At 44.8% G+C, this 25,484-nt stretch overlaps 1 protein-coding gene and 1 long non-coding RNA gene across 6 annotated transcripts; one reads left to right on the forward strand and one right to left on the reverse strand.

Moving 5' to 3' along the window:
- Positions 1–264: 264 nt before the first annotated feature.
- FBXO39 (F-box protein 39) lies at positions 265–9,524 on the forward strand. Of its 5 annotated transcripts, none has more exons than XM_035299740.3 (4): positions 265–501; positions 1,466–2,571; positions 8,836–9,012; positions 9,356–9,524. In XM_035299740.3, exons 2-4 carry the CDS (start codon positions 1,546–1,548, stop codon positions 9,482–9,484), a joined length of 1,332 nt encoding a protein of 443 aa, XP_035155631.1. In that variant the 5' UTR covers positions 265–501; positions 1,466–1,545; the 3' UTR covers positions 9,485–9,524. The 5 variants fall into 5 exon arrangements, with proteins under 5 accessions (XP_035155631.1, XP_035155629.1, XP_035155630.1 ...); XM_035299738.3 differs by having other exon boundaries at positions 1,504–2,571; XM_035299739.3 differs by having other exon boundaries at positions 265–497.
- A 10,828-nt stretch (positions 9,525–20,352) lies between these two features.
- On the reverse strand, positions 20,353–25,021 carry LOC144582565 (uncharacterized). Its single transcript, XR_013535540.1, has 2 exons — positions 24,934–25,021; positions 20,353–20,506 (listed from the first exon to the last, which is right to left on the reverse strand). It is a non-coding gene; the product is annotated as an uncharacterized LOC144582565 (long non-coding RNA).
- Positions 25,022–25,484: the final 463 nt, after the last annotated feature.

Raw genomic sequence — 25,484 nt, forward strand, 5'->3', positions numbered from 1 at the left:
AACGGGCTTGAGCCCCAAGTTCGGACCCAACCTCTTCCCTGTGTGCAGAAGGAAGGGCAGGGCCATGCCGTCCTCACCCAGAGCGCCGCCCGAGCCTCCCAGCACCGCCGGTCTCGCCCTCTGCACATGGGATCAACTGACCTGGAAACTACAGGTTTGGGGCTCTGCGAGCTGGGGCAGGAGCAGAGCCTTGCAGGTGGCTGCGCGTCACAAAGGCGGCCGGTGCCTGGCATTTAACCTGGGCCAGAGCAAGACGCAAGCCCCAGGCGCCCACGGAGTTGGCATCGGAGCAGCAGCTGCGCGTGCTGAGCAGGCAGGCGCGCTCGCGGTCCCTGCTGCCCAAACACGGCACAGCCCAAGCAGGGCTCCGCCAACGGGAGCAGGCTGGGGTGGCGGTGGGAGGCCCTGAGGCCCGCGCTGGAGAAGCGGGCTGCTCTCATCACCGCCTCTGGGAAGCATCTGGCTGCAGGAGTTGCCGAGCCAACTCCCCTCCCGCGGTGGGTAGGATGTCTTTAGATTTCCCACTCCGCTTGGCAGCTGTGTGATAGGATGGACCAACCCTGGATTCGAATTCCACCTCCTCACTTACTACATGTTCTCCCTGGGAGCCTTTATTTACCTTCAACACCTCCGTCTCTGTATTTGTGGAATGGATGTGTTTGTATTCCCATCTTCCTAGACCAGATGCTGCAGAAGCCCCTCAGCACCAACTTACTTATTAATGGCAGCCAGGTCTTGTATAGCGTTTACTATGTGGCAGGCACTGATTCTGGTGCTTTCCATGTATCAGCTCACTTAATCCTCCCAACACTAGGAGAAAGGCACCATTATGACCCCTATTTACTGATGGGGAGAGGGGAAGTGGAATCTCTGGCTTCTAGAACATAATCTTTACCACATCGCTCAGGGCCCCTTGATCCAGCACCTCCCACTGCTCCCATGTGACCCAGCTTCTCCATTTTCAGCCCACTTAACAAGTGCCAGATGACCAATTTTTAGTTCCCTCAATGTGAGCACATCACACGCATTCACAGTTCTGTGGCTTTGCATGTATTGTTCCCTCTACCCAGAATGCATCAGTTCCTCCACTGCTACCACTAGGCCCACCTGGTCTGCCTTGCAAATCCTACTCACCTTTCAAAACCCAGCTCAGACGTCACCTCCTCTGAGCAGCCCTCTCTTCTTCCTCCTTAGCCAAACAGAATAAGTCACCCTCCGTGTGTGCTACCCTGCACTATGAGTCTGCCTGAACCTTCCCACTCTCTCACTGGGTTATAACTGAACTGGTCTGTGTCCCTGGATAGACTGTGAAATCCTTGCAGGTGTGGGCTGTCTCATGACTTTATCCTTGAACCACCCACACCTGGCACGGTGCCTAATACAGTTGGGACCACAGGGAAAGCTGGTTCATTTGGGTTTAATTTCTGTTTGACAAGTAATGGCACTTGATTTTTACTCTCCACAGAAAGCAAGTGATTACTTTTCTTTCCTTGTTTTTGGAAGCCCTGCCTAACATACAGCTGCACTGTTCATCCCAGTTCCTGGATGGACGAAGAGAGTGAACTGATCCAGCCCGAAGACGAGAGCTGCTGGGCCAGTCTGCCTGATCTGTGCCTGTGCCGTGTTTTCTGGTGGCTAGGAGACAGGGACAGGTCCAGGGCTGCTCTTGTCTGCAGAAAATGGAACCAGATAATGTATTCTGCTGACCTCTGGCGGTATAGGACCATCACCTTCAGCGGGAGACCTTCGAGGGTACATGCATCTGAGTTTGAGTCAGCTCTTTGGTATGTTAAGAAGTTTGGTCGTTATCTGGAGCACCTGGAAGTCAAATTCCTGAATCCTTACAATGCTGTCTTGACCAAGATGTTCCAGGTCACTATGCAGGGCCTTCTGTCTCGTCTGGGCAAAAGCAACAACCGTCTGAAATCTCTTTCCATCCAACACCTGGAGCTGGACCGCCTGGTATGGAGGAACAGTATCAGGAGATCGTTTGTCAGGAGCTTGAGCTTCTTCTTGAAGAAGATAGGCAAACACCTGGATTATCTCAACCTAAAAGGGGCCAGGCTGACGGTGGAGCAAGGCTGCCACGTTCTCAACTCCCTCAGCTACATGAGGAATAAGAATGTGATCTCGGAGCTCAACATCGAGGACTACTTCAGCCATCACCTTGCTGTCTACAGCAGCGCCCAATTCAAAAAGACCATGTCCACGTTCCACAATCTTGTGTCCCTGACCCTCAACTACAACTGTATCTCCGACGAGCTGCTTGAGAACTTGTGTGAGAACAATGCCAGTACCCTCTGGACCATAAACATCAAATGCCACATTCATGACCCCCATGGACAGGTCATCTGGGGTATGTCCTGGGCCAAGTTAGGCAGGGAGGCCACCAATCTGAAGGTGAACTTCTTCTTTGAACGGATCATGAAGTACGAGTGCTTGGCCCGGATCCTCTTGCAGGAGATCCCGGTCAGGAGCCTCAGTCTGAGAAGCTGTTATTTCAGTGACCCAGACTGTTCCATGAGACCCACTCTGACGGATCTCCTGCCCACCTTCCGGCATACTCTGCAGGTAGGTAGGACTTGTGAGGAGTGACTGCTCCTTGGGTGACTGGCTTCCCCAGAGGAAAGCCCACTGCTGCCCACTCTTGGTTGGGATCCCAAAAGTCACTCAATCTCAAGTTGAAGTTCTAGGAAATATCACCAACCAAGCCACCTGCCCTCCTCCCAAGATGACGGTAGGCAACAAAAGCTGCTGCTCACTTCCTACATGTGGCACAGACACAAGGAATTTTCTGGTTAGCTGTCAGCCAAGGAAAGCTCCTAAATCCCCACTCAGAGCTATGAAGCCTGAGCCAGGAGGTGCCTTGCTGGTGAATAGCGGTTGTGCTCCCTCTTCCTACCTTTCTACCAGGTCACAGCAGCATGTAGGAGACCCCATGGCTCCTATGGCCAGATCTCAGCAGGGGATCTGCCTGGTCATAGCAGTGCCTGCGCCTGGTAATTGGGAAGATAGAATAGGGAGGACCAGGACAAACAAAAACCCAATTTGATTTAGGCAACTGAAGAGCTGAGTTTCTGGGCTGCTCCCCGATCTAGCAGTTTTCTCACCTGTAAGATCAGTATCATTTTGTCTTTCCAAGGACCTCACAGTGGTCGTGACTGTAAGGTTGACCGAAAGGATGGAGAGGCAGACCCAGGCTCAGGTTTTGCAAGTTTATTTCAACCTGCCAGGCTGGCTGCCTCACCACAGGCCGTGAAGGCAGCAGCCTGGCTTACCAACTATGGGAGTTATGTAGGGGGTTTGCAGGTAGCCTGGTGCTATTCTAATAAAAACTTCATCTTGGTTCTCAGGGGCTAACATTCTGCTTAATTGGGTTAACGTCCTGGGTTCGAGAGCCAGGTGTGACCACATCCTGGAACCCACGTGCCCTGTTTACAAGGCTTGAGGCTGTTTTTGTTATGAGCTCGGCTTAGCAGGGGAGAACAAGGAGGGGGTCTATGGGCTTGCCTTGCTGTGACCCTAACAGTGACCATTGATATTAACAGGTTTATGTATCTCTACAAACATGGATGGACTGCAAGGTGCCAGTACCTCACTAGGTACTCACATAACCCTAAGGTGAGGTAGGGTGGACATCATGATGATCCTTAGGTGCTACAAAAGAACTCGAGGTTCAGTGACCAGCCCATAGTCACCCAGCCAGTCCTGCAGGGCTGGGATGAGCACCTTGCATACTCCAAGTATACTGCTCCAAATTTCAGGTTTGCAAACTTGGATGAGATCACCATCATTCTCAAATCTCTTCCTCTAAAATTTACATGTCCAATGTCCCTTATCTAAAAAGGCCCAAATTCCATTAACACCAGACCTGTCCTACAAGAAATGCTAAAGGGAGTCCTTCAATCTGAAAGAAAAAGGGCGTTAATGAGCAATAAGAAATCATTACTATTACTATTACTAGTAATAGTAAGTATGCAGAAAAACAGAATATTGTAACATTGGAATTACAGTGAGTAAACTATTCATATCTTAAGTAGAAAGACAAAAATATAAACCTATCAAAAATAATCACAACAACAACTTTTCAAGACATGACAGTACAATAAGATACAAATAAAGACAGCAAAAAGTTAAACATTAGGGAGACAAAGTTAAACTAAAATGGTTTTATTAATTTTATTTTTGTTTATACAATTAGTGTTAAGTTGCCATCAGTTTAAAATAATGAGTTATAAGATATTAATTGCAAGCCTCATGGTAACCTCAAATCTAAAAATACAACAGATAAAATAAAAACCAAGACGTTAAACATACCTCCAGAGGAAACCACCTTCCCTAAAAGGAACACAGGAAGGAAGAAAAGAAGGGAGAGAAGACCACAAAACAACCAGAAAACAAATAACGAAACGGCCAGAGTAAGTCCTTACTTGCCAGTGACAAGATTGAATACAAACGCACTAAACCCTCCAATTAGAAGACATAGGTGGCTCAACAAACTTTTTTTAAAAAAAGACTCAATTATCTGTTGCCTACAAGTAACACATTTTACCCATAAAGACACACATAGACTGAAAACAAAGAGATGGAAAATGATATTTAATGCCAGTGGAATCCAAAGAAAGCAGGAGTAGCTATACTTAGAATCGCTTTCAGGACAAAATCTATAAAAAAGAGACAAAGAAAGTCATTACATAATGCTAAAAAGGTCAATTGTGCAAGAGAATATAACAATTGTAAATATATATGCAGTCAACACTGGGGCACCCAGACATAGAAAGCAAATATTATTAGAGCTAAAGAGAGCAATAGACCCTAATAATAATAGCTGGAGACTTCAACACCCCACTTTCAGTGCTGGGTAGCTCTCTTCCAGACAGAAAATCAACAAAGAAACAGCAGACTTAATCTGCATTATAGACCAAAAGGACCTAAAGTATATCTACAAAAAATTTCATCCAATGGTTGAAGAACACACATTCTTCTTCGTAGCACATGGTTCCTTCACAAGGATAGGTCATATATTAGGTCACAAAGAAAGTCTTAAAGCATTCAAAAAGCTGAAATTATAGCAAGCATCTTCTCTGACCACAACAGAATAAAACTGGAAATTAATAACAAGAGAAATTTTGGAAATTATATGAACATATGGAAGTTAAACAATATGCTCCTGAATGATCAGTGGGTCATGAAGAGATTAAGAAAGAAATTGAAATATTTTTTGAAACAAATGATAATGGAGATACAACATGCCAAAACCTGTGGAATACAGTGACCAATACTAAGAGGGAAGTTTATAGCTATAAGCATCTACATCAGAAAAGAAGAAAAACTTCAAATAAATGTTCTAATGATACGCTTTAAGGAATCAAAAAAAAAAAAAAGCAAGAGCAAACCAATCCCAAAATTAGTAGAAGAGAAAAAATAATAAAGATTAGAGCAGGAATGAATGACAGTGAACAAATAATGCAAAATATCTTCAGGTGAAAAGGTTTTTTTCTGAAAAGATAAAATTGACAAACCATTAGCCAACATGAGAAAAAATGAGAGAGACCCAAATAAATCAAAGATGAAAAAAGGAGACATTAGAACCAGTATCTGAGAAATCCAAAGGATCATTAGAGGCTATAATGAACAACTATATCCCAACGAATTGGAAAACCTAGAAGATATGGATAAATTCCTAGACACATACAACCTACCAAGATTGAATCATGAAGAAATCCAAAACCTGAACAGACCATTGATAAGTAACAAGATAGAAGTAACAAGATAAAAAGTCCCCAAGCAAAGAAAAGCCCTTGACCTGATGGTAGTGCTGCTAAATTTCATCAAACATTTAAAGAAGAACTAATACCCATCCTACTGAAACTATTCCATAAAAAATAGAGGCAGAGGGAATACTTCGAATCTCATTCTACAAGGCTGTTATTACCCTGATGCCAAAGCCAGATAAAGACACACCAAAAACAAGAAAACTACAGGCCAATATTCCTGGTGAACATTGATGGAAAATTCCTCAGCAAATTACTAGCAAACCAAATTCAACAACACATTACAAAGATCATTCATTCTGAACAAGTGGAATTTATCTCAGGGATACAAGGATGGTTCAAAATATGCAAATAAATCAATGTGATACCTCATAACAAAATGCAGGGCAAAAAAATGATCATTTTAATTGATGCTGAAAAAAGCATTTGATAAAATTCAATATCCCTTCATAATTAAAACTCTCAAAACACTGAGAATAGAAGAAACATACCTCAATACAATGAAAGCCATATATGATAGGCCACAGCTAGTATCATACTCAATGAGGAAAAACTGAAAGCCTTTTCTTTAAGATCTGGTACACAACAAGGATGGCAACTGCCACCACTGCCATTCAACATAGAACTGGAAGTCCTAGCTAGAGCAATCAGATGAGAGAAGTAAAGGACATCCAAATAGAAAATGAAGTCAAATAATTCTTGTTTGAAGATGATGTGATCTTATATTTGCAAAAACCTAAAGACTCTACCAAAAAAAAAAAAAAAAACTATCAGATACACAAATTCAGTAAAGTTGCAGGATACAAAATCAACATACAAAAATCAATAGCATATCTGTATGCCAACAGTGAACAATCTGAAAAAGAAATCAAGAAAGTAATCCTGTTTACAATAGCTACAAATAAAATTAAATATCTAGGACTTAACCAAAGAAATGAAAGATCTCTACAATGAAAACTATAAAACATTGTTGCAAGAAATTGAAGAGGACACAATAAATGGAAAGATATTCTATGTTCATGAGTTGGAAGAACCAATATTGTCAAAATGTTTATACTACCCAAAGCCATCTACAGATTCAATACAATCCTATCAAAATACCAATGAAAGAAATAGAACAAAGAATCTTAAATACATATATATATATATATATGGAACCACAAAAGATGCAGAATAGCAAAGCTATCCTGACCAAAAAGAACAAAACTGTAGAAACCACATTACCTAACTTCAAATTATACTACAAAGCTACACTCACTAAAACAGCATGAAACTGGCATAAAAACAGACTTTGAGCTCCTTATATATTCTGGTTATTTATTAATCCCATAAAGACCAACAGAACAGAATAGAGAACCCAGAGACAAATCCATTCATCTATAGTGAAATCATGTCTGACAAAGGTGCCAAAAACATACATTGGGAAAAAGAGAGTCTCTTTAGTAAATGGCATTAGGAAAACTGGATATCCATGCTGGAGAATCAAACTAGACAGCTATCTCTTTCCATATATGAAAATCAAAATGAACTAAAGACTTCAATCTAAGACCTCGAACTATAAAACTACTAGAAGAAAACATTGGGGAAATTCTCCAGAACACTGGACTGGGCAAATATCTCTTGAGTAACACCCCACAAGCACAGGCAACCTAAGCAAACATGGACAAATGGTATCACATCAAGTTAAAAAGCTTCTGCACAGCAAAGGAAACAATCAACAAAGTGAAGAGACAACACACAGGAAGAATGGGGGAAAATATTTGCAAACTACCAATCTGACAAGGGATTAATAAGTAACTAGAATATACAGAGCTCAAACAATTCTATTGGAAAAAATGTAACAATCTAATTTAAAAATGGGCAAAAGATCTGAACAGATATTTCTCAAAAGAAGACATATAAATGGCAAATTAGATATATTAAAAGGTTCTCAATATCACTGATCATCAGAGAAATGCAAATCAAAATTACAATGAGATATTATCTCACCCCAGTTAAAATGGTTTTTATTCCAAAGACAGGCAATAGCAAATGCTGGAAAGAATGTAGAGAACAGGAAAGCCTCATACTCAGTTGGTGGAAATTTAAAGTAGTACAACCTTTGAAGGGAACAGTTTGGAGGTTCCTCAAAAAACAAAAAATAGTGCTTACATATGATCCAGCAATCCCACTGTTAGGTATATACCCCAAAGAAAGAAAGTTGGTATATCAAAGAGATGTCTGTACTCTCATGTTTATTGCAGCACTGTTCATATAGTCAATATTTGGAAGCAACTTAAGTGTCCATCAATGGATAAAGAAAAGGTGGTACATCCATACAGTAGAGTACTATTCAGGTATAAAAAAGAATAAGATTCTGTCATTTGCAATAACATAGATGCAACTGAGGTCATTATGTTAAGTGAAATATGCAAGGCACAGAAAGACAAACTTTGTATGTTCTCACTAATTTGTGGGAGCTAAAAATTAAAACAATTTAACTCATGGAGATAGAGAGTAGAAAGATGGTTACCAGAGGCTGGGAAGGGTAGTAAGGGGTGGAGAGGGAAGTGGGGATGGTTAATGGGTACAAAAAATGTTAGAAAGAATGAACCAGATTTAGTATTTGATAGCACTGACAGGGTGTCTATAGTCAATCATCATTTAATTGTACATTTTAAAATAACTAAAAGAGTGTAATTGGATTGTTTGTAACACAAAGGATAGATGCTTGAAGTCATGGATACTCTATTTATCCCAATGTGATTATTACACATTGTATGCCTACATCATATATACTCCATACAAAACCATAGGAACCACATTACCTGACTTCAAATTATACAACAGAGCTATAATCACTAAAACGGCATGAGACTGGCATAAAAACAGACTTTGAGCACCTTATATATTCTGGTTATATATGATATATATCATCATATATATCCCAGAAAAAATTAAAATTAAAATTAAAAGCCCCCAAACCATCATGGCTATCATGCCCAGAGCCAGGTCATGGAAATGACGCAGCCAGTCCCAGCATCTCTGTCTACACACATCTTCCCTTTTGGTGCTCTTCCAGAAATTAACTTTTGAATTCAACAACAACCATGAGTCACTCGACGAGGAGCTGCACGTCCTCATCTTATCCTGCAGGAAGTTGTTTTACTTCAAAATCTGGGCTTTCCTTGATGTTAGGTTTGTGGAGCAGATCCTGAAGAGTCAGAAAGAAGGGAAGTGTGCCCTGCGCACACTCAAGGTAAGAGGCCCCAAGGCTGGGTCCACGGGGTAGAGTGGGAACATCCAGGAATGGTGCTTCTGCTCTGGAATGAAGGGCAGAGTGAGGCAGTGGGGAACGATCATCTGTTCGTTGGAAATCAGCAATTTCACAGAAGGGACTTTGGAGCTCTCTTCCCTAGTAGTCGGGTTTGGTCTTTTCCTGATTTTGTCAACATATTTTCCTGATTCAACAACTGTATGTGTAGGTTATTTAAATTGTTGTCAAGCCCTGAAAACTGTAGCCACAAGGGGTGTGTTTGTGTGCGTGTGTGTGTGTATGTGTGTGAACACTCATATGCGCATGTATTTCTTTGTTGACACAGGTGAGAATTTATACAAACAGATATGAGACGAATGAAGAGGACAGGACCCTGCGGGAAATTTACAGGAAGTACAGAAAGCTGATCGATTCAGAGCTTAGCTATTTTGTCATCGCTTACCCTATGATGTAATAAGCACTCTCCAGATGAAAAAAGCTAGGAGCACTTTGAACGTGAAAATCATTTCTCTTAGAACTACATTTGGGCATTGCCTGCCCTTTTGCTCCTCTCTCTCCCCCTTTTTTGTCAGTTCCACCCGACATGATCAGCCCTGCAAAGACTGAAACTGCTGATGATCTGAAGGCTCCAGGTGGCTTTAAAGCGCTATGTTTACCAACTATCCAGGCGTAAATTCTCTTTTTGTCAGTTTTGCTTTTTGACACCCTTACCCCATCCACAGAGCTAAAAACCCAAAGTCACTCAGAGCAGCTTCCTTTTTTTTTTTGAGACGTGTTGACAAAAAGAGTCAAACTCTGTAAAATATTGTTAGAGATTTATTCTAGCCAAATACTTTGAGAGATTTATTCTCAGCCAAATATGAGTAACCATGGCCTGTGACACAGCCCTCAGGAGGTCCTGAGAACATATGCCCAAGCTGGTCGGGGTACAGCTTGGTTTCATGTATTTTGGGAAGGCATGAGACATCAATCAAATACATTTAAGGAATATATTGGCTTAGTTCAGAAAGGTGGGACAACTCAAAGCAGGGGCTTCCAGGCTATAGATAAATTTAAACATTTTCTGGTTGACAATTGGTTGAGTTTATCTGAAGACCTGGGATCAACAGAAAAGAAATGTTCAGGTTAAGATGAAGGATTGTGGAGACCAAGTTTTATTGTGCAAAGGAAACTTTCAGAGAGCAGACTTCAGAGAGAGCAGGTTGTAAAATGTTTCTTACTGAGTCTTAAAACAGTCCCTGGCTTAGTTGATTATCCCCTAGATCTGGAAAGGAAGGAAGGAAAGGAAAGGGGAAAGGAGATTATCTACAGAACATGGATGTTTCCCACAAGAGACTTTGCAGGGCAATTTCAAGGTATGAAAAGGAAATATATTTGGGGGTAAAACAGTTTGAGTGTCCTCCTTGCTATCCCAGAGCCAGACTGGAAAGGAATCACTATATACAGGGTTAAATAAAACTCATCTGATGAGACTTTATGGCTTCTAGGGCATGATTCCCAGACCCCTGAGATAGGAATTTGGGCAGGATTTTTAAAAAAGTCTGAGCTTAATCCTCAGATGGAGCCTGGCACTGTCAGGCTGGAGTGCAGTGGTGTGATCTCGGCTCACTGCACCTTTCACCTCTCAGGTTCAAGCAATTCTCCTGCCTCAGCCTCCAAGTAGCTGGGATTACAGGCATGCACCACCATGCCCAGATAATCTCTGTATTTTTAGTAGAGATGGGGTCTTGCCACATTGGCCAGGCTGGTCTCCAACTCCTGGCCTCAAATGATCTACCTGCTTCAGCCTCCCAAAGTGCTGGAATTATAGACGTAAGCCACCATACCCAGCCCCAGAGTAGGTTTTTACAAGAGGACCCTGACTCCTGCTAATCTGTGCACCTGAAAATGTGTGTGTAACCATTGAGCAAATGGAATCATGTTTTCTACTCACTGACATCAGTTTAGAAATCCTTTGTATCCAGGCTGGCCTTCATGTCAGAACCTCCTGACATTGACATTGTCTGGGCCTGATCTCAGATGCATAGAAATCTCCAGCCTGACTTTGGATGACACGGGAAAAGCCCCACGTTGAGGAGGAGTCTGCTCAGAACTGGAACTCCCTCCCACAGAAGGAACTCAGCCCCTGATTTACTGGCATCGTGGACTTGAGTCTCCTGCCTCTGTTTTTCCTGTGTCTCCTTTATTTTTCCATCCAGGCAACATCATGCTCAGCCTGTTATGACCACTCCATCCTCAGGTGTGGGACTGAACTGAAAGTGGTCTTTATGCTCATATTTATGAAGAATTTGTAATGTCATGGGGAAATGTTCCTAATGTAATGTTTTAAAGAGCAGGACAAGGACGGGTACGGTGGCTCATGCCTGTAATCTCAGCACTTTGGGAAGCCGAGGCAGGCAAATCATGAGGTCAAGAGATTGAGACCATCCTGGCCAACATGGCGAAACCCCGTCTCTACTAAAAATATAAAAATTAGCTGAGTGTGGTGGCACACCCCTATAGTCCCAGCCACTTGGGAGACTGGGGAAAGGAGAATTGCTTGAGCCCTGGAGGCAGAGGTTGCAGTGAGCTGAGATTGCAACACTGCGCTCCAGCCTGGGCAACAGAGCAAGACTCTGTCTAAGAAAGAGAGAGAGAGAGAGAAAGAGAGAAAGAGGAGAGAGAGAGAGAAAGAGAGAGAGAAAGAGGAGAGAAAGAGAGAGAGAAAGAGAGAGAGAAGGAAAGAGAGAGAAAGAGAGAGAGAAAGAAAGAAAGAAGAAAAAAAGGAAAAAAATCAGGACAAAAAGAACTAGAAATCATGAAAAAGGCATATAAGGATTTTTGCTAAAGTATAGAAGAGATATACCAAAAATATGAATGGTTATCTCCAGGGGATGGAATTATGGGGGGGTTCTTAGTGTCCTTTTTATGATTTTTCCAGATTTCTCATTTTTCTACAATTATCATGTGTTACTTTTACTATTAGGGAAAGTCTAGTGTGTTTTAAATAACGAGTGATCATAAATCCCCGAGCCCACGCCGCAGACATGCATTACTTCTGGTCCTTTCAGGTCTTCATGCACATGGTGGCATAGAGTTGTTTTTTTCCCAGTGGATATAAATTAATAAAATCCCAGAACACTTTTAACAAGAGACATTTCAAATTTTGTTTGTCTTGCCTCTTGTATGCTGTGCCCATATTAATAATGCTTGGCTGTTTAGCCCTTTGTTACAATTCTTATCTATCTAGTCCTTTTCAATTTTCAAAGCACCGTCACATTCACGATCTTGTTGGAATCTCCCTACAATGCTGCCAAACAGACCATCGTTCCCGTGTCACTAATGTTCAGAAAAGATGGGGCTGGTGAGGGGAAGAGGGTCTTCACCTGCAGGGAGCACCCAAGTTTGATGGGGGAAGATACCTTACGGTGTCAAAATGTGCTGAATCTGGAAGGGCCCTTGGGACAGTTCAGTGCTGTGCGGACCACAGAGAAGGTGACTTGCTTGGGGTGGGAGATGGAGCTGGAATCCACACCATCTGGCAGGCTGACTAACAGGTATGATGGCTTCTTCTGTAGTGTGGGCCAGCTCCTTTCACCCCTAAACGTGGAATCTAAGTGTGGATGACTCTTTCATGAATATATGTTAACATAAATAACATTTTTATGAAAGTGTTTTCTATAAGAGTGAATACATCCTACAGTTTTGCAAATCTCTGTCATGTCTGGCTTAAGAATAGATGACTGGATTCTCATCCCTGCTTCTGCATTCTGTCTGTTGCAATATCACATGCCATGTAGCCTCTGGAAAACTCCAGAGAGAATAAGCATGAAAAGGGCACATGATGTCTTGGTATTATTGCTAAAATGGTTTTGACCTCATGGACCCCTTGAAAAGGGAGTCTCAGGGATTCTCAGAGATATCCTGACCACCTCTAGAACTACTGCAAAGACATTCCAGTTCCCCTGAGGAATTGAAACAGGTTCGAGGTCAGGATGGTCCTAGTGGGAAAAAGGAGAGGACAAGAAGCTTTCAAAGCTACTTATTTTGTTTTAAATCATCCATTTTCTAAATTAGCACATCCAGAGACCCACTGGGTAGATGGAGACAGCCAACAGACTTGTGTCCTCTCTGTTCCTCTCTGAGCACAAGCTTTTTATGCATGCCTGTCCTTCTCCAATGCAGAGCAAGAGGGTAAGGGAGCCAGCTCCCACAGCCTCACTGGGCTGAGGGTCTGAAAAGAGTACCTGGCTCATTGGAGAAACATCCAGAAGGACTCTAGTGTGTGCTTGTTTTGTATTTAAGAGCAGAAGACACATCCTGACTTCCTGGATCCTCCTCTCAACTGCTGGCTGGAGCTGATGAAGTCCTGGCAACACAGAGGCTAAGCACCCTGAATGTCCAAGTTACAATGGACTGAATGTGTGTCTCTCACCAAAATTTATATATTCAAATTTGGCAGGGCGTGTTGGCTCACGTCTGTAATCCCAGCACTTTGGGAGGCCAAGGTGGGTGGATCACAAGGTCAGAAGTTCGAGGCCAGCCTGGCCAATATGGTGAAACCCTGTCTCTACTACAAATACAAAAATTAGCCAGGCATGGTGGCAGGTGACTAGTCCCAGCTACACAGGAGGCTGAGGCGGGAGAACTACTTGAACCCAGGAAGTGGAGGTTGTAGTGAGCAGAGTTGACGCCACTGCACTCCAGCCTGGGTGACAGAGCAAGACTGTGTCTCAAAAAAAAAAAAGGCTAATCCACAGCCTGATGGTATTTGAAACCGGGGCCTTTGGGAGGCAAACAGGTAAAGAGGGTAGGGCCCTCATGAATGGGATTAGCATCCTTATAAAAGAGACTCCCTTTCTCCCTCACAGCTCTCTCACCTTCTTTCAGCCATGTGGGGATACAAGAAATTGGCAGTCTGCAACCTGGAAGAGGGCCCTCACCACAAACCAACCATGCTGGCACTCTGATGTCAAATTTTCAGCCTCTAGAACTGGGAGAAATAGATGCCTGTTGTTTATAAGCCAACCAGTCTATGGTGTTTTGTTACAAGGCTCAAATGGACTAAAACACAAGCATATAAGGAAAGTGGAGCTGTGCCCAAATTCAGTGCAAACCATTTACCCACAGGCCAATTGACAATGCCAGGGCAGGGATGGGCCTTTGACTCTCTGGTCTGGAAGGGTCCTGGGCTGGAAGGGTTCATGGTCTATTGAAGCCACTATCTCGGGTGACCTTGAGTACATTCCTCACCCTGCCTAGGCCTAAGTTTTTGCTATTAGTAAAATGGGAGGAGCTGAGCCGCCCCATATCATGAATTTCCCTGAGACACAAATATGCTGGGACTGGGTCTGTGATAGCTAAGTTTGATGTGAATAGCTAAGTTTGATGGCCCCAAACCTTGTGGGCTATCAGGCACAACACAAAACTTGCCTTGTGCCTTGGGGCAAGAATTTAACCTCCCTGAGTGTCAGTTTCTCTGTGTATAAATGAAGAAAAAAATTAATTACCTGCACTGCGACACACACACCTGACCCCTGTTGGCTTTTATCTTGTTTAATAAATGAAGGAACAGACTCAAAGGAAGTTAACTTATCCCGAATCTTACCAGCCAGTCTGTGGCAGAACCAGTACCAAAGTCTCCAGATTTAGAACCCAAGACTCACCCTTCCACCCAAACAACGAAATGAGAAGAACTCATTCCCTCTCCCTCCCTCCACCCAGCTTACCTCAGACAGATACTAAAGTGATCACTGGTTGAGTGTGTATATGCTGGATATAAATTCACTTAGTTTTGTTTAATCCTCACACAGCTCTAGAAGGTAGAGACTACTGTTATCCCTCTTTTAGAGGGATCCTGAGAGTTGGCAGGACTAACCTGCCCTGGTCACACATTTAGGAAGTGCTGGAAAGTGAGTGTCAAACCCAGTCCAATCCCTTGAGCCCATGAGTTTGAGACTAGTGTGGACAACATGGCAAGACCCCATCTCTACAGAAAATACAAAAACTCAGGTGGGAGGATCACCTGAGCCTGGGGAAGTCGAGGCTGCAGTGAGCTGTGATTGCACCACTGTACTCCAGCCTGAGCAACAGAGTGAGACCCCATCTCAAATAAAAAAACAAACCACGAGCAAGATACACACATACATACACAGTCTTAAGTGTTCAAGTGGAATGATAGTTCTTTGAGAACATGGACTTTTGCTTTGCTCATTGTGAATCTCCAGAGCCTAGAATTGTGCTAGGCATAGAGGAGGCCCTATTTGTTGAATGAATGAAAATAAGATCACATTTGAAGATGATTCTACCATTTATTTACAGTGTTTCAAAGTAATATGTATTTTGTTTTAACCCATATTACTTAGCATTAAGACAAATATGTCCTTTTTTTTGGGGGGGGGGCGGTCAGAGTCTCATTCTGCTGCCCAGGCTGGAGTGCAATGGTGCGATCTCAGTTCACTGCAACCTCCACCTCCCGGGTTCAAGCGATTGTCCCTGCCTCAGTCTCTCCAATAACTGGCATTACAGGCGCCCACCACCATACCCAGCTAATGTTTTGTATTTTTAGTAGAGACGAGGTTTTGCCGTGTTGGTCAAACTGGTCTCGAACTCCTCAAACTTCTGACCTCTCGAACTCCTGACCCTGCCGACCTCAGCTTCCCAAAGTGTTGGGATTACAGGTGTGAGTCGCCACACCCGGCCCAAATATGTTTTTTAAAAACAGCCTTCAAGAATACAATATTTTGGGGAATGATAGTAAGAGGAGTTAAAAAAAGAAGAAGAGGAATACAACACATATGACTGATACAACTGTGCAATTAGTTTAGCCAACTCTATTGGGTATTTTGGGACCACCAGCTGGTAATACAAGGTTTCTTTCAGCAGGAAGTAACCTCACAAATCACCTCACCAGTCCCTCTCCCCACTGCCTGGGTATCATCTCTTTGCAGATGAGGAAAAGAAGGCCCAGGGAAGAGGAGTGACTCATCTACCATTCCTCAATCAGTTGCTAGTAAAGCTGACCCCACGGCCTGCAGGCTTTATCAGACAAAGCCACTTCCAGAGACTATCCAAGCCCTTGCTTCCAATCTGTCCCCGTCAGAATCTTTCTAGATCACAGTGTAACCTTGTCACTCATCTGTGTAATCCATAGCTTGTCTGTGACCGAAGAATAAATAGGGGCATTTCGTTGTTTGGGTGGAAGGGTGAGTCTTGGGTTCTAAATCTGGAGACTTTGGTACTGGTTCTGCCACAGACCGGCTGTATGACTTGGGGTAAGTTAACTTCCTTTGAGTCCTTTCCTTCATTTATCGAACAAGATAAAAGCCAACACGGGCCAGGCGTGTGTGTTGTAGTGCATGTAATTAATTTCTTTTCTTCGTTTACACAGAGAAACTGACATTCAGAAAGGTTAAATTCTTGCCCCAAGGCACAAAGCAAGTTCACGGCAGGCCAGTACCCAACCACTTAGATAAATACGGACTCAGAAAGGAATGACAAAGATGTTTACTAGAGGACTCCTACTAACAGCAGAAGATGTCAGCTTGCGAAGAGGTGATGTAAGCACTGGTAATTCGGTGTCATGCAGCAATTTAAAGACTAGCGTGGCTCTTCCTGCCTTGATGTAAACACCCTTCAAGACATACTAAGTGAAAAAAGCAAGTGGAAGGGCAATACATACACACTGATACCATTTATATTTCACAGGGCAGAGATTCTGGGAGGTCTCCCCCCGGCCCGCGTCATTCAGCATTCACTGACCATTCAGGAGCTCAGGGCGCACAGGTGGCGGGTCTGGGCTTAACCCTTAAGATCCTCCGGCCCCCCCGGGCTTCTGGGGCTCACCACACTCTCGACACGGCCTGGTCCCAGCTACTGCGCGCCGCCATGGCCCCACCCAAGCCAAGACCACCACCTGGGCAAGCGATCCTGGTAGTGGAGAGCCAGCTCCGCCCGCCCAGCCTCTTCCTTCCCGCAGCCAGGACAGACCTTTCAACAGCCACCCCCTCCCCTCTGTCTTAGAGCCTCGGGGCGGGACTCTAGGAAGCCTGGATTTCCGTTTGCGGTTATCGAGGAACCCAAGAACAACCAATTTCTTTTGAGGAGGTTGGGCACTGAGTTGATGGGGAGGTGAGAACCCGGACCCGCCCCCTGACACGCCCCTAGCTTCCAATTGTCTTCAGCGCGGGCCTCCGGCGATAACCACCCCCCCCCCTCCCCCGCACTCTGGAGCATTTCAGTGAATGGGCTGGAGGACCAATCTCTGGCTACCTCCTGGAAACCCCTCAGGTCACCCCTGCCCAAGTAAGTATCAGCAATTCATTAGCTTTGGGACCTCTGGCGAGTCAGTTCCTGTTTCTGCACCCCCGCGTTCTCGTTTGACATCCTGTCTACATTAGGAAGTGTAAAGCCCTCTTGTGAGGAGGTGGGAGAGCTCCTGGTAGCCGCTGGAGCCTGCCTTCTGTGGCCAGCTCTGCCCCAGATCACCGGAGGCACTTCTCTGCTGCTCGCCAGGTCTGTTTTCCCATCTGCATCATAAGGAGGTTGGATGAGACCATGGGGGTGTGTAGGTGGAGATTTATTCCTGGACATCCTGCTCTGTTTGGCCAAAGGAGCTCCCCCTCCAATTTTTACTTAATTGCAATTCTCCAGTATGATTTCAACAAAGGGATCCAGGATTAAACAATCAGAGAAAAAGACAGAAAGAGTAGAGAGAGAACTAAATCATAGATGGTCAGGCTCTGATATGCAGTCAGGATGCATTCCGGCCTAAGGGTCAGCCAACCCAACAGTGGCTTCAACAAATAAGGCCTTATTTTTCTCACTCACCAAAGATCTAGAGTTCATTGGCAGCTGGTTTTGCTGTGGGGCTTCCAAGGGTGAGCAATGGTATCTCCATGCTTTTCTCGGCCTTTTCCCATGGCCTCCAGAGGCTGCTGCAGCTCAAAACACCTCAGCCATCATCCAGTCAAGAAGACGGGGAGTCAGGGACAGCACTGGCGTGAAAGTCTTTCCTAGATATCCCCAACCAGCTTCCGCTTCTGCCCCCTTGGCCAGAGCTAAGTCACATAGCTACCACCCCACCTGCAAGGGAGGCAGGGAATGAATACGGCTCATGTAGCCTCTGTAATGGAGATGGACAAGGGAGACCCTGGGGGTAAGCAGGCCTGCTGGGCCAGGCAGCCGTCAAGGCAGGCTGTCACCTTCCCCTCAGACACTGTGTGCAGCTAATCTGCCAGGAGCATCCAGTCCAGGAGCTGTAGAGGGGCCTCAGGCCTTCAGGGGCAGGATGTATCCCCAAAGCTGCAAACCAAGCCAGCTCACTGTACTGATTTCATAATTTCCCTAACTCTTCTCTTCTGCCTCTGGGAAGCTGAGTTGTTGATTGTGCTTCCTCAGTGAAAAAGATCTTTTTGGGCATTTGTCTGGGACCTAAGGTTGCCAGTTTCTCTTCCAAACTTTGAGGCAAAGAGTAGAGTTTAATTCACAGGAAACAGACTTGATAAGATTAAACTATTAAAATCTCAGGCCTAATTTGGAAAACATAAGCTCAGTCTCTAAATCTGACACTGAGTCATTACGAGTGTTATTAACCCCGTGCCTCAGTTTCTCCGTATAGCATGTCTCCTTGCTACTGAATGGTAGATGCAGTAGTTTCAGGAATGTGTGCGTTAGGGTTAGCCTGCTTATTTCTGAATCTTATCTATGTGACCCCTCTAAGCCTCAGTTTACCCACCTGTAAAATGGAAATAACAGATTTTATTATAACTCATTCAAGCCCTCAACACGTTAGTGATTGTTATAACTGTCATAATTGGGTGTGGGTCTCTATGAAGTATGTTACAATCTCAAATCAAGAGTAAACCTAATCTTTCAAGGCTAGAATAGGTCCTCCTTGGCTTTGACTTGAGATTGCAACATTCCCTATAGGGACCCACACCCAATTCCTCACTGTTTTGGAAACAGATTCAGCTCTTTGAGACTGCTCACCTTGGTGTATGCTGGGCTGCTGCCTGGACTGTTTCCTCCTTTCCACTAAGCAATATCTGTTTCTCCCTCAAGGTCCCAGTCAGGGGCAGTCCCACCACCCTCCACTCCAGTCAAGCAGCCATGGCCTGTGACTTATCACACCCTCTTGGATTGCAGCCACAGATAAACCACTGGGAGTCAGCGAGCAGAAAGAAGGCAGCCCAGGGATGCTTGAGTGCCTCACGGAACACAGATAAGCCATTAGGAGTCAATGAGCAGAAAGGAGAATGCAGCCTAGGGATGCTTGAGTGGCTCATGGAACCCAAAGCCGCCAAGGAAGAGAGGGGGAGGGGAGGGGAGGGGAGGGGAGGGAGGGGTCCTCTCCTTTGCTTTGGTGCAAGGGGTGGGGTCCTCTCTGCTTTGGTGCAAAGGCTTCCATTTTTCCTCTTGCTGCAAACTGGCTTTCTGTGTCCCATCCACAGCACGATGTCTGTATCTCCTGATTCAAGAGAGCAGTCAGGTAGAACTAAATTATTCTTGTCCAGAGTCCAGATTCCTCAACAGATGGGCTCATCAGCCCAGATTCCATTAGCTGCTCCCTGGTGACCCAGACACCTGGGAGGTGGGAGGAGTGAGGAGGAGAGGGGTGAGGTGATACAAATAGGGTGCTTCTGTGGGATCTCAAAGCAGGGAAGGGACAGTCCCTGAGAGGTGACTTGCACAGTGGAGTGCAGACTTTGAATATAAGCTGAAGTCACCCTGCTGGCTACTTACAGCTCTACATCACATTCAGAAGCAATGTCCCCACATTCTCCAGGGCCAGCAGGGCCACTCACTGGCTTTCCCTCAACATATGTTAGTTAAAGCTCTTAAGAAAGCAAGTAACAGAAACAAATTTCTAGAAGTTTAACCAAGAAAGGGATTATATTGGGGCATCTTCTAGAAAAAGTTCGTTGTTCAACACTGCATGAGAGGACCTGGGGCACCTCTAGGGACCTCAGCCAAAGGAGTTTGTGACCCTCTAGTCACTCCCAGTCTCTGAATGTTTCCATTTCAAAATCCTAATTCCTAGGAGGCAGACTCAGAACAGCCCAGCTGGGTCAATGAGCAGCAGCCTGGGAGGCCATATAATACGGACATGGCTGTAGAGTTCGCTTGTGTATGATAGGGTGTGGTTCGCAGAGAAGAAATTACAAGGGGCTGGGAAGTTAGCTCAAGCTATAGTGAAAAGGACCCTGAGTTTGGGGCCAGGAGTCCAACTTTGTCTGAAACTCAAGCTACACCTTCGGCAAGTAGCTTATTTACCTTCATTCCTCTCTGAACGTCTATGTCTTCGTCAGCTCGGGCTGCTATAAGAAAATACAATATACTGGGTGGCTTAAACAACAGATATTTATTTCTCAACAGATAAATATGCAACAGATATTTTGTTCAGGAGGCTGGAAAGTCCAAGATGCAGGGGCTGGCAGATTTGGTGACTGGCAAGGGCCTGCTTCCTGGTTCATAGACGGCGCCTTCTCACTGTGTCCTCATGAGAGAAGAAACAAGCTCTCAGGTCTCTTCAAAGGACACTAGTCCCATTCTGGAGAGCTCCAGCCTCATGCTGTCATCTAATCCTAATCACCTCCCAAAGGCCGTACCTCCTGATACCATTGAGTTAGGCAGTAGGGTTTTCACCTATGAATTTTGGCAACACACAAGTGTTCAGTTTGTGACACTCGGTTTTCTCATCTGTAAAATGGGGAAGTTGGACTGATGACAGGACTCCTGAGCGGCTCTCAGTCTCACCATCCTGTCCATCCACACATTCTTTCTCTAGCATCCACCACCCAGTATCTATACCTTGAGGGGTTTCCCAGAGGCTTCTGAGCTCTTCAGAAGTGAGAAGTGTTGGTGGCATTGTCGGACAAAGGATTTGCAACTGTCATAGACTCACTGTCCACCACATGGCACGCACAGGTGGCATTTATTCACAAACAGACCTCAAGGACTTCAAAATACTGAGGATTTTCCATGATATCCAGAGATGATTAGGGAACGAGGGTCTATACCAGCTTGAGCGACAGGCACCTTTCGATATGGCTTGTTACTGACACATTAACCTCCGTGGCAACATAAAGCTATTCTTTCCTTAATTTTAACCATCCCAACCAATTTGAGAAATGCTAACTCCCCCCACTAAAGAGGTTTGTGAACCTAATTGAGATTGCCCTTTTAAATGCCAGTTATGATAGACGGCAGGCAACAGGAAGTGTTTTATAAGTAACTCATCTTCTTTAAGAATTTTAAGGAATCTATGCCAGGGGCTGACAGCCACAATTCACACAAGGCCCAAACCAAGCTACCTTGGGCTCCATAATGACTTCATTATGTAATTGTATAAAGGTAAACACAGAAAAAAAAAAAAGCTGGCTCAGGCTTTTTAGGTATTAATGAGACTGCAGTGTTCGGAGTACAGCTAGGTCTAGTATTCCGCTGCTCCCGTTTCTGGGCTAGATTAGATACTTTTCAGAGTCTCCATTCATAGCTTTAAGGTTTATGCCTTCAAGACACACATTTTTTAAAGCTGTAAGCCAAGTTGAAAGAAACCAACTTGGCATCTTATCATGTTGACGGTAGGCTTGCATGGTGTAAACAGGGAGATGTTTCACCATTTCTTCTCTGCCCTATCAGTTTTTCTCAGACCTTGCAGCAGTGTATGTACCAGCAGACAGCAGAGGTTCGTCAATTTCTTTACAAAGTCCAGCCAGAGATCAGCATCTTTAAGCCTCTGTCACACCACTGCACTCCAGCCTGAGCAACAGAGTGAGATCCCATCTCCAATACAGACAAACAGGAGTAAAACAAAAATAAGCCTCTATGCTTCTTGATGTCTTCCTCCAATACTCTATTGGAATTGCTTTTGGCAAAGTGTCATTGGTGGCTAATTGCCAAATCTAGAGGATGCTTTTCCTTTCTTAGCTGACTCTCTGGAGCATTCGACCTGCTAACCTAGTGCCTCAAAAAGTGGCATCCGTGACACCTATGCTTTCCTGGCTTCCTCCAGCCCCTGGGATGTTTCCTGAGAGTGCTGGTGTTTCTCAGAGCTCAAGCCCTCCATGCCTTCTGCCACCACCTGTCTGTGGATGTCTCCCAGCCCTCTTGCTATAGCCAGAACTTTCTCCACCCCTGGGCTCCTCATACTCAGAGAGCTTGCCCCCTTCCCTCTTTCCCCTTTCCCTCTCCTACTCTCCCCCTCATTCTATTTTATTTTTATTTTTATTTTTTTGAGACAGTCTCACTCTGTTGACCAGGCTGAAGTGCAGTGGCATGACCTCAGCTCACTGCAACCTCTGCCTCCCAGATTCAAGAGATTCTCCTGCTTCAGCCTCCCCAGTAGCTGGGACTACAGGTATGTGCCATCACACCCAGCTAATTTTTGTATTTTTAGTAGAAACAGGGTTTCCCCATGTTGCCCAGGCTGGTCTTGAACTCCTGACCTCAAGCGATCCACCTGCTTCAGGCTCCCAAAGTGCTGGGATTACAGGCGTGAGCCACCGCGCCTGGACTTCACTCTCATTTTAGAAGCCCCCCTCCTCCTACGTTCCATCCCAGCATTCCACTTGCTCTGCTACTCACGCCAGAAACCTGGGAGCCATGCTAGGTCCCTCCCTGTCCCTCGTCCTGTAAAACAAATCAGTCTCCAAGTACTTAGCCTCTAGACATTTGTGGACTCTATCCCTTCTTCACTATTTCTTTCTTTCTTTCTTTTCGTTCTTTCTTTCTTTCTTTCTTTCTTTCTTCCTTTCTTTCTCCCTTTCTTTCTTTCTTTCCTTTCTTCCTTCCTTCTTTTTCTTTCTTTCTTTCTTTTTCTCTTTCTCTCTCTTTCTTCCTTTCTTTCTTTTTCTTTCCTTCCTTCCTTCTTTCTCTTTCTTTCTTTCTTTCTTTTTTTTTTGTTTTTTTTTTTTTTTTGAGACGGAGTTTCACTCTTGTTACCCAGGCTGGAGTGCAATGGCGCAATCTCGGCTCACCGCAACCTCTGCCTCCTGGGTTCAGGCAATTCTCCTGCCTCAGCCTCCTGAGTAGCTGGGATTACAGGCACGCGCCACCATGCCCAGCTAATTTTTGTATCTTTAGTAGAGACGGGGTTTCACCATGTTGACCAGGATGGTCTCGATATCTTGACCTCGTGATCCACCCGCCTCTGCCTCCCAAAGTGCTGGGATTACAGGCTTGAGCCACCGCGCCCGGCCTCTTTCTTTCTTTTTTTTAGGAGTCTCGCTCTGTCACCAGGCTGGAGTGCAGTGGTGCAATCTCGGCTCACTGCAACCTCCACTCCAGGTTCAAGCGATTCTCCTGCCTCAGCCTCCCAGTTAGCTAGTACTACAGGCATGCGCCACCACCCCCAGCTAATTTTTGTATTTTTAGTAGAAACGGGGTTTCACTATGTTGGCCAGAATGGTCTCAATCTCAACCTGGTGATCTGCCCACCTCAGCCTCCCAAAGTGCTGGATTACAGGCGTGAGCCACCGAACCCAGCCCCTTCTTCACTATTTCTGTATTCATGTCTCAATCTCTCTTACGTCTACCTGGATTTCTGGGCCTCCTATATTGCCTTCAGGCCTCCACTTCTAATCTCTGCCCAGTCTTCGGCCCCCAGCCCCATCTATACTTGCCTAAACTCACCCTGATCTTTCAAGCATCTGTTTCTTCTTTCCCAACTTCCTGGAATGTCTTTCCTACCTTTTTCCTCAGCTACTGAATTTCTGCTCGTGTTCCACAGCAGGCGCTCACCAATGGTAATGGGTGTTTCAGATAGGCCCAGCATCATCCTTCCTGTCTCAGCTTAGGCAGCTCCTCTTCCAGGAAGCTCCTCCTGACCCCGCATGGCTGTTCTCACAGCTCTCATGATCATGATCACTTTGCCTGTCTCCCCACTATGCCCATTACATGATAGGTGCTCAATAAATGTAGGATATATGATTTTGAAATCTGTGCTTTTCTGTAGTCCCAGCTACTTAGGAGGCTGAGGCAGGAGACTCACCTGAGGCTGGGGAGGTCGAAGCCGCAGTGAGCCCTGATCACTACACCCCAGACTGGGTGACTGAGCAAGACTCTGTCTCAAAAAACAAAGAAAAGAAATTTGTACTTTTTACTTTTATTTTTGAGACCAAGTCTCACTCTGTCACCTAGGCTAGACTGTAGTGGCGTGATCCCGGTACACTGCAACCTCTGCCTCCTGGGTTTAAGCAATTCTCTTTCTTCCTGAGTAGCTGGGATTACAGGAGCCACCACCATGCCTGCCTAGTTTTCATAATTTTGGTAGAAAAGGGGTTTCACTATGTTGTCCAGGCTGGTCTCAAACTCCTGACCTCAGGTGATCCACCTGCCTCAGCCTCCCAAAGTGCTGGAATTGCAGGCACAAGCCAGTGCACCGAGCCAAATTTGTACTTTTTAAAGCTCTGGTACTACTTTTCAATATTTACTCTTAGTTCACAGATGCTTTTTCTCAAATTTTTGGAAAGCAACCCATTAAGAAGATACCATTTAGTGAGAAGCCATATCAGGCACCACACATAACATAACTCATTTTGTCTTCACAACAGCCTGGCAAGAAGGATATTTTTCATCCGATTTACAGACCAAGAAAATGAACATCAGAGAAGTTAAGTAACTTCCCTGAAGCCTCACCGCCACTGCGTGCAGAGCAGGAATTCGAATTCACACTCTCCTTCAGCTGTCCCACACCCTGCGCTGTGGCAGAGGCAGCATCCTGGCAAGACGCTGGCTCAGGCTTTTGAGGAAATGGTGATTTGGAACTTGACAGTGACCTTTTAAAAACTTCAGTCTTAAATTAGGCAGTTACCTGCTGACCTTATACCTAGAAACGCCTGGCTAGAGAGGCGCCCCTGGGATGTATCTAGAAACTTCCCTGACATGCATTGTTCAATTAGAAACCACAAGAATCTCACTAACCTGCTCTATCCCAGAGCCTGGGATGGCAAAGCGATACACCAGAAAAGGGCTATGTGGATCACAAGGACGATGTAGACATCATGACTCTGAGGTAACAGAACAGAGGCACAGAGAGGTTAAGTCACTTTCCCAAGGTCACATAGTAAGACAAAGAGTGAGCCAGGATTTGAAACTTGGTCTGTTTGCATACAGGCCGGCATCCCATCTACAAAATAGAGCTAGTAATAATACCAGCCTCTTCAGGTTTTTGTAAAGATTTGATAAGAAAATATCCGATAAGCCACTTTATGAACGTGGGTCACAGCTGAGAGTGACAAGTCATCACTATTGTCCATCAGTCAATTATCTGATAGGCCTAAGGTTGCATCATACCTACACAAGCCACAGAAAAACTGACTCATGAAAGAATCAGGGCTGGGCATGAATGAATGAGAAACTATGTTTAAATGGAGCCCAGACTGAACGGGAACCAAAGCTGGGTTCTAATACCATCGGATTGATGACCTGTGGTAGAAACAGCCCAAGCAAATATGTGACCAAATGCTAACGCC

Source organism: Callithrix jacchus, chromosome 5, assembly GCF_049354715.1.
Source record: "Callithrix jacchus isolate 240 chromosome 5, calJac240_pri, whole genome shotgun sequence".
Classification (NCBI taxonomy): Eukaryota; Metazoa; Chordata; class Mammalia; order Primates; family Cebidae; genus Callithrix; species Callithrix jacchus.

Excerpts from the sequence above, each read along its gene's own strand:
- FBXO39 (XM_035299740.3), top strand. The coding sequence starts at position 1,546 with ATGGACGAAGAGAGTGAACTGATCCAGCCCGAAGACGAGAGCTGCTGG. Across the intron at positions 2,572-8,835 it reads CCTTCCGGCATACTCTGCAG|AAATTAACTTTTGAATTCAA; the intron begins GTAGGTAGGACT and ends GTGCTCTTCCAG. Across the intron at positions 9,013-9,355 it reads GTGCCCTGCGCACACTCAAG|GTGAGAATTTATACAAACAG; the intron begins GTAAGAGGCCCC and ends TTGTTGACACAG.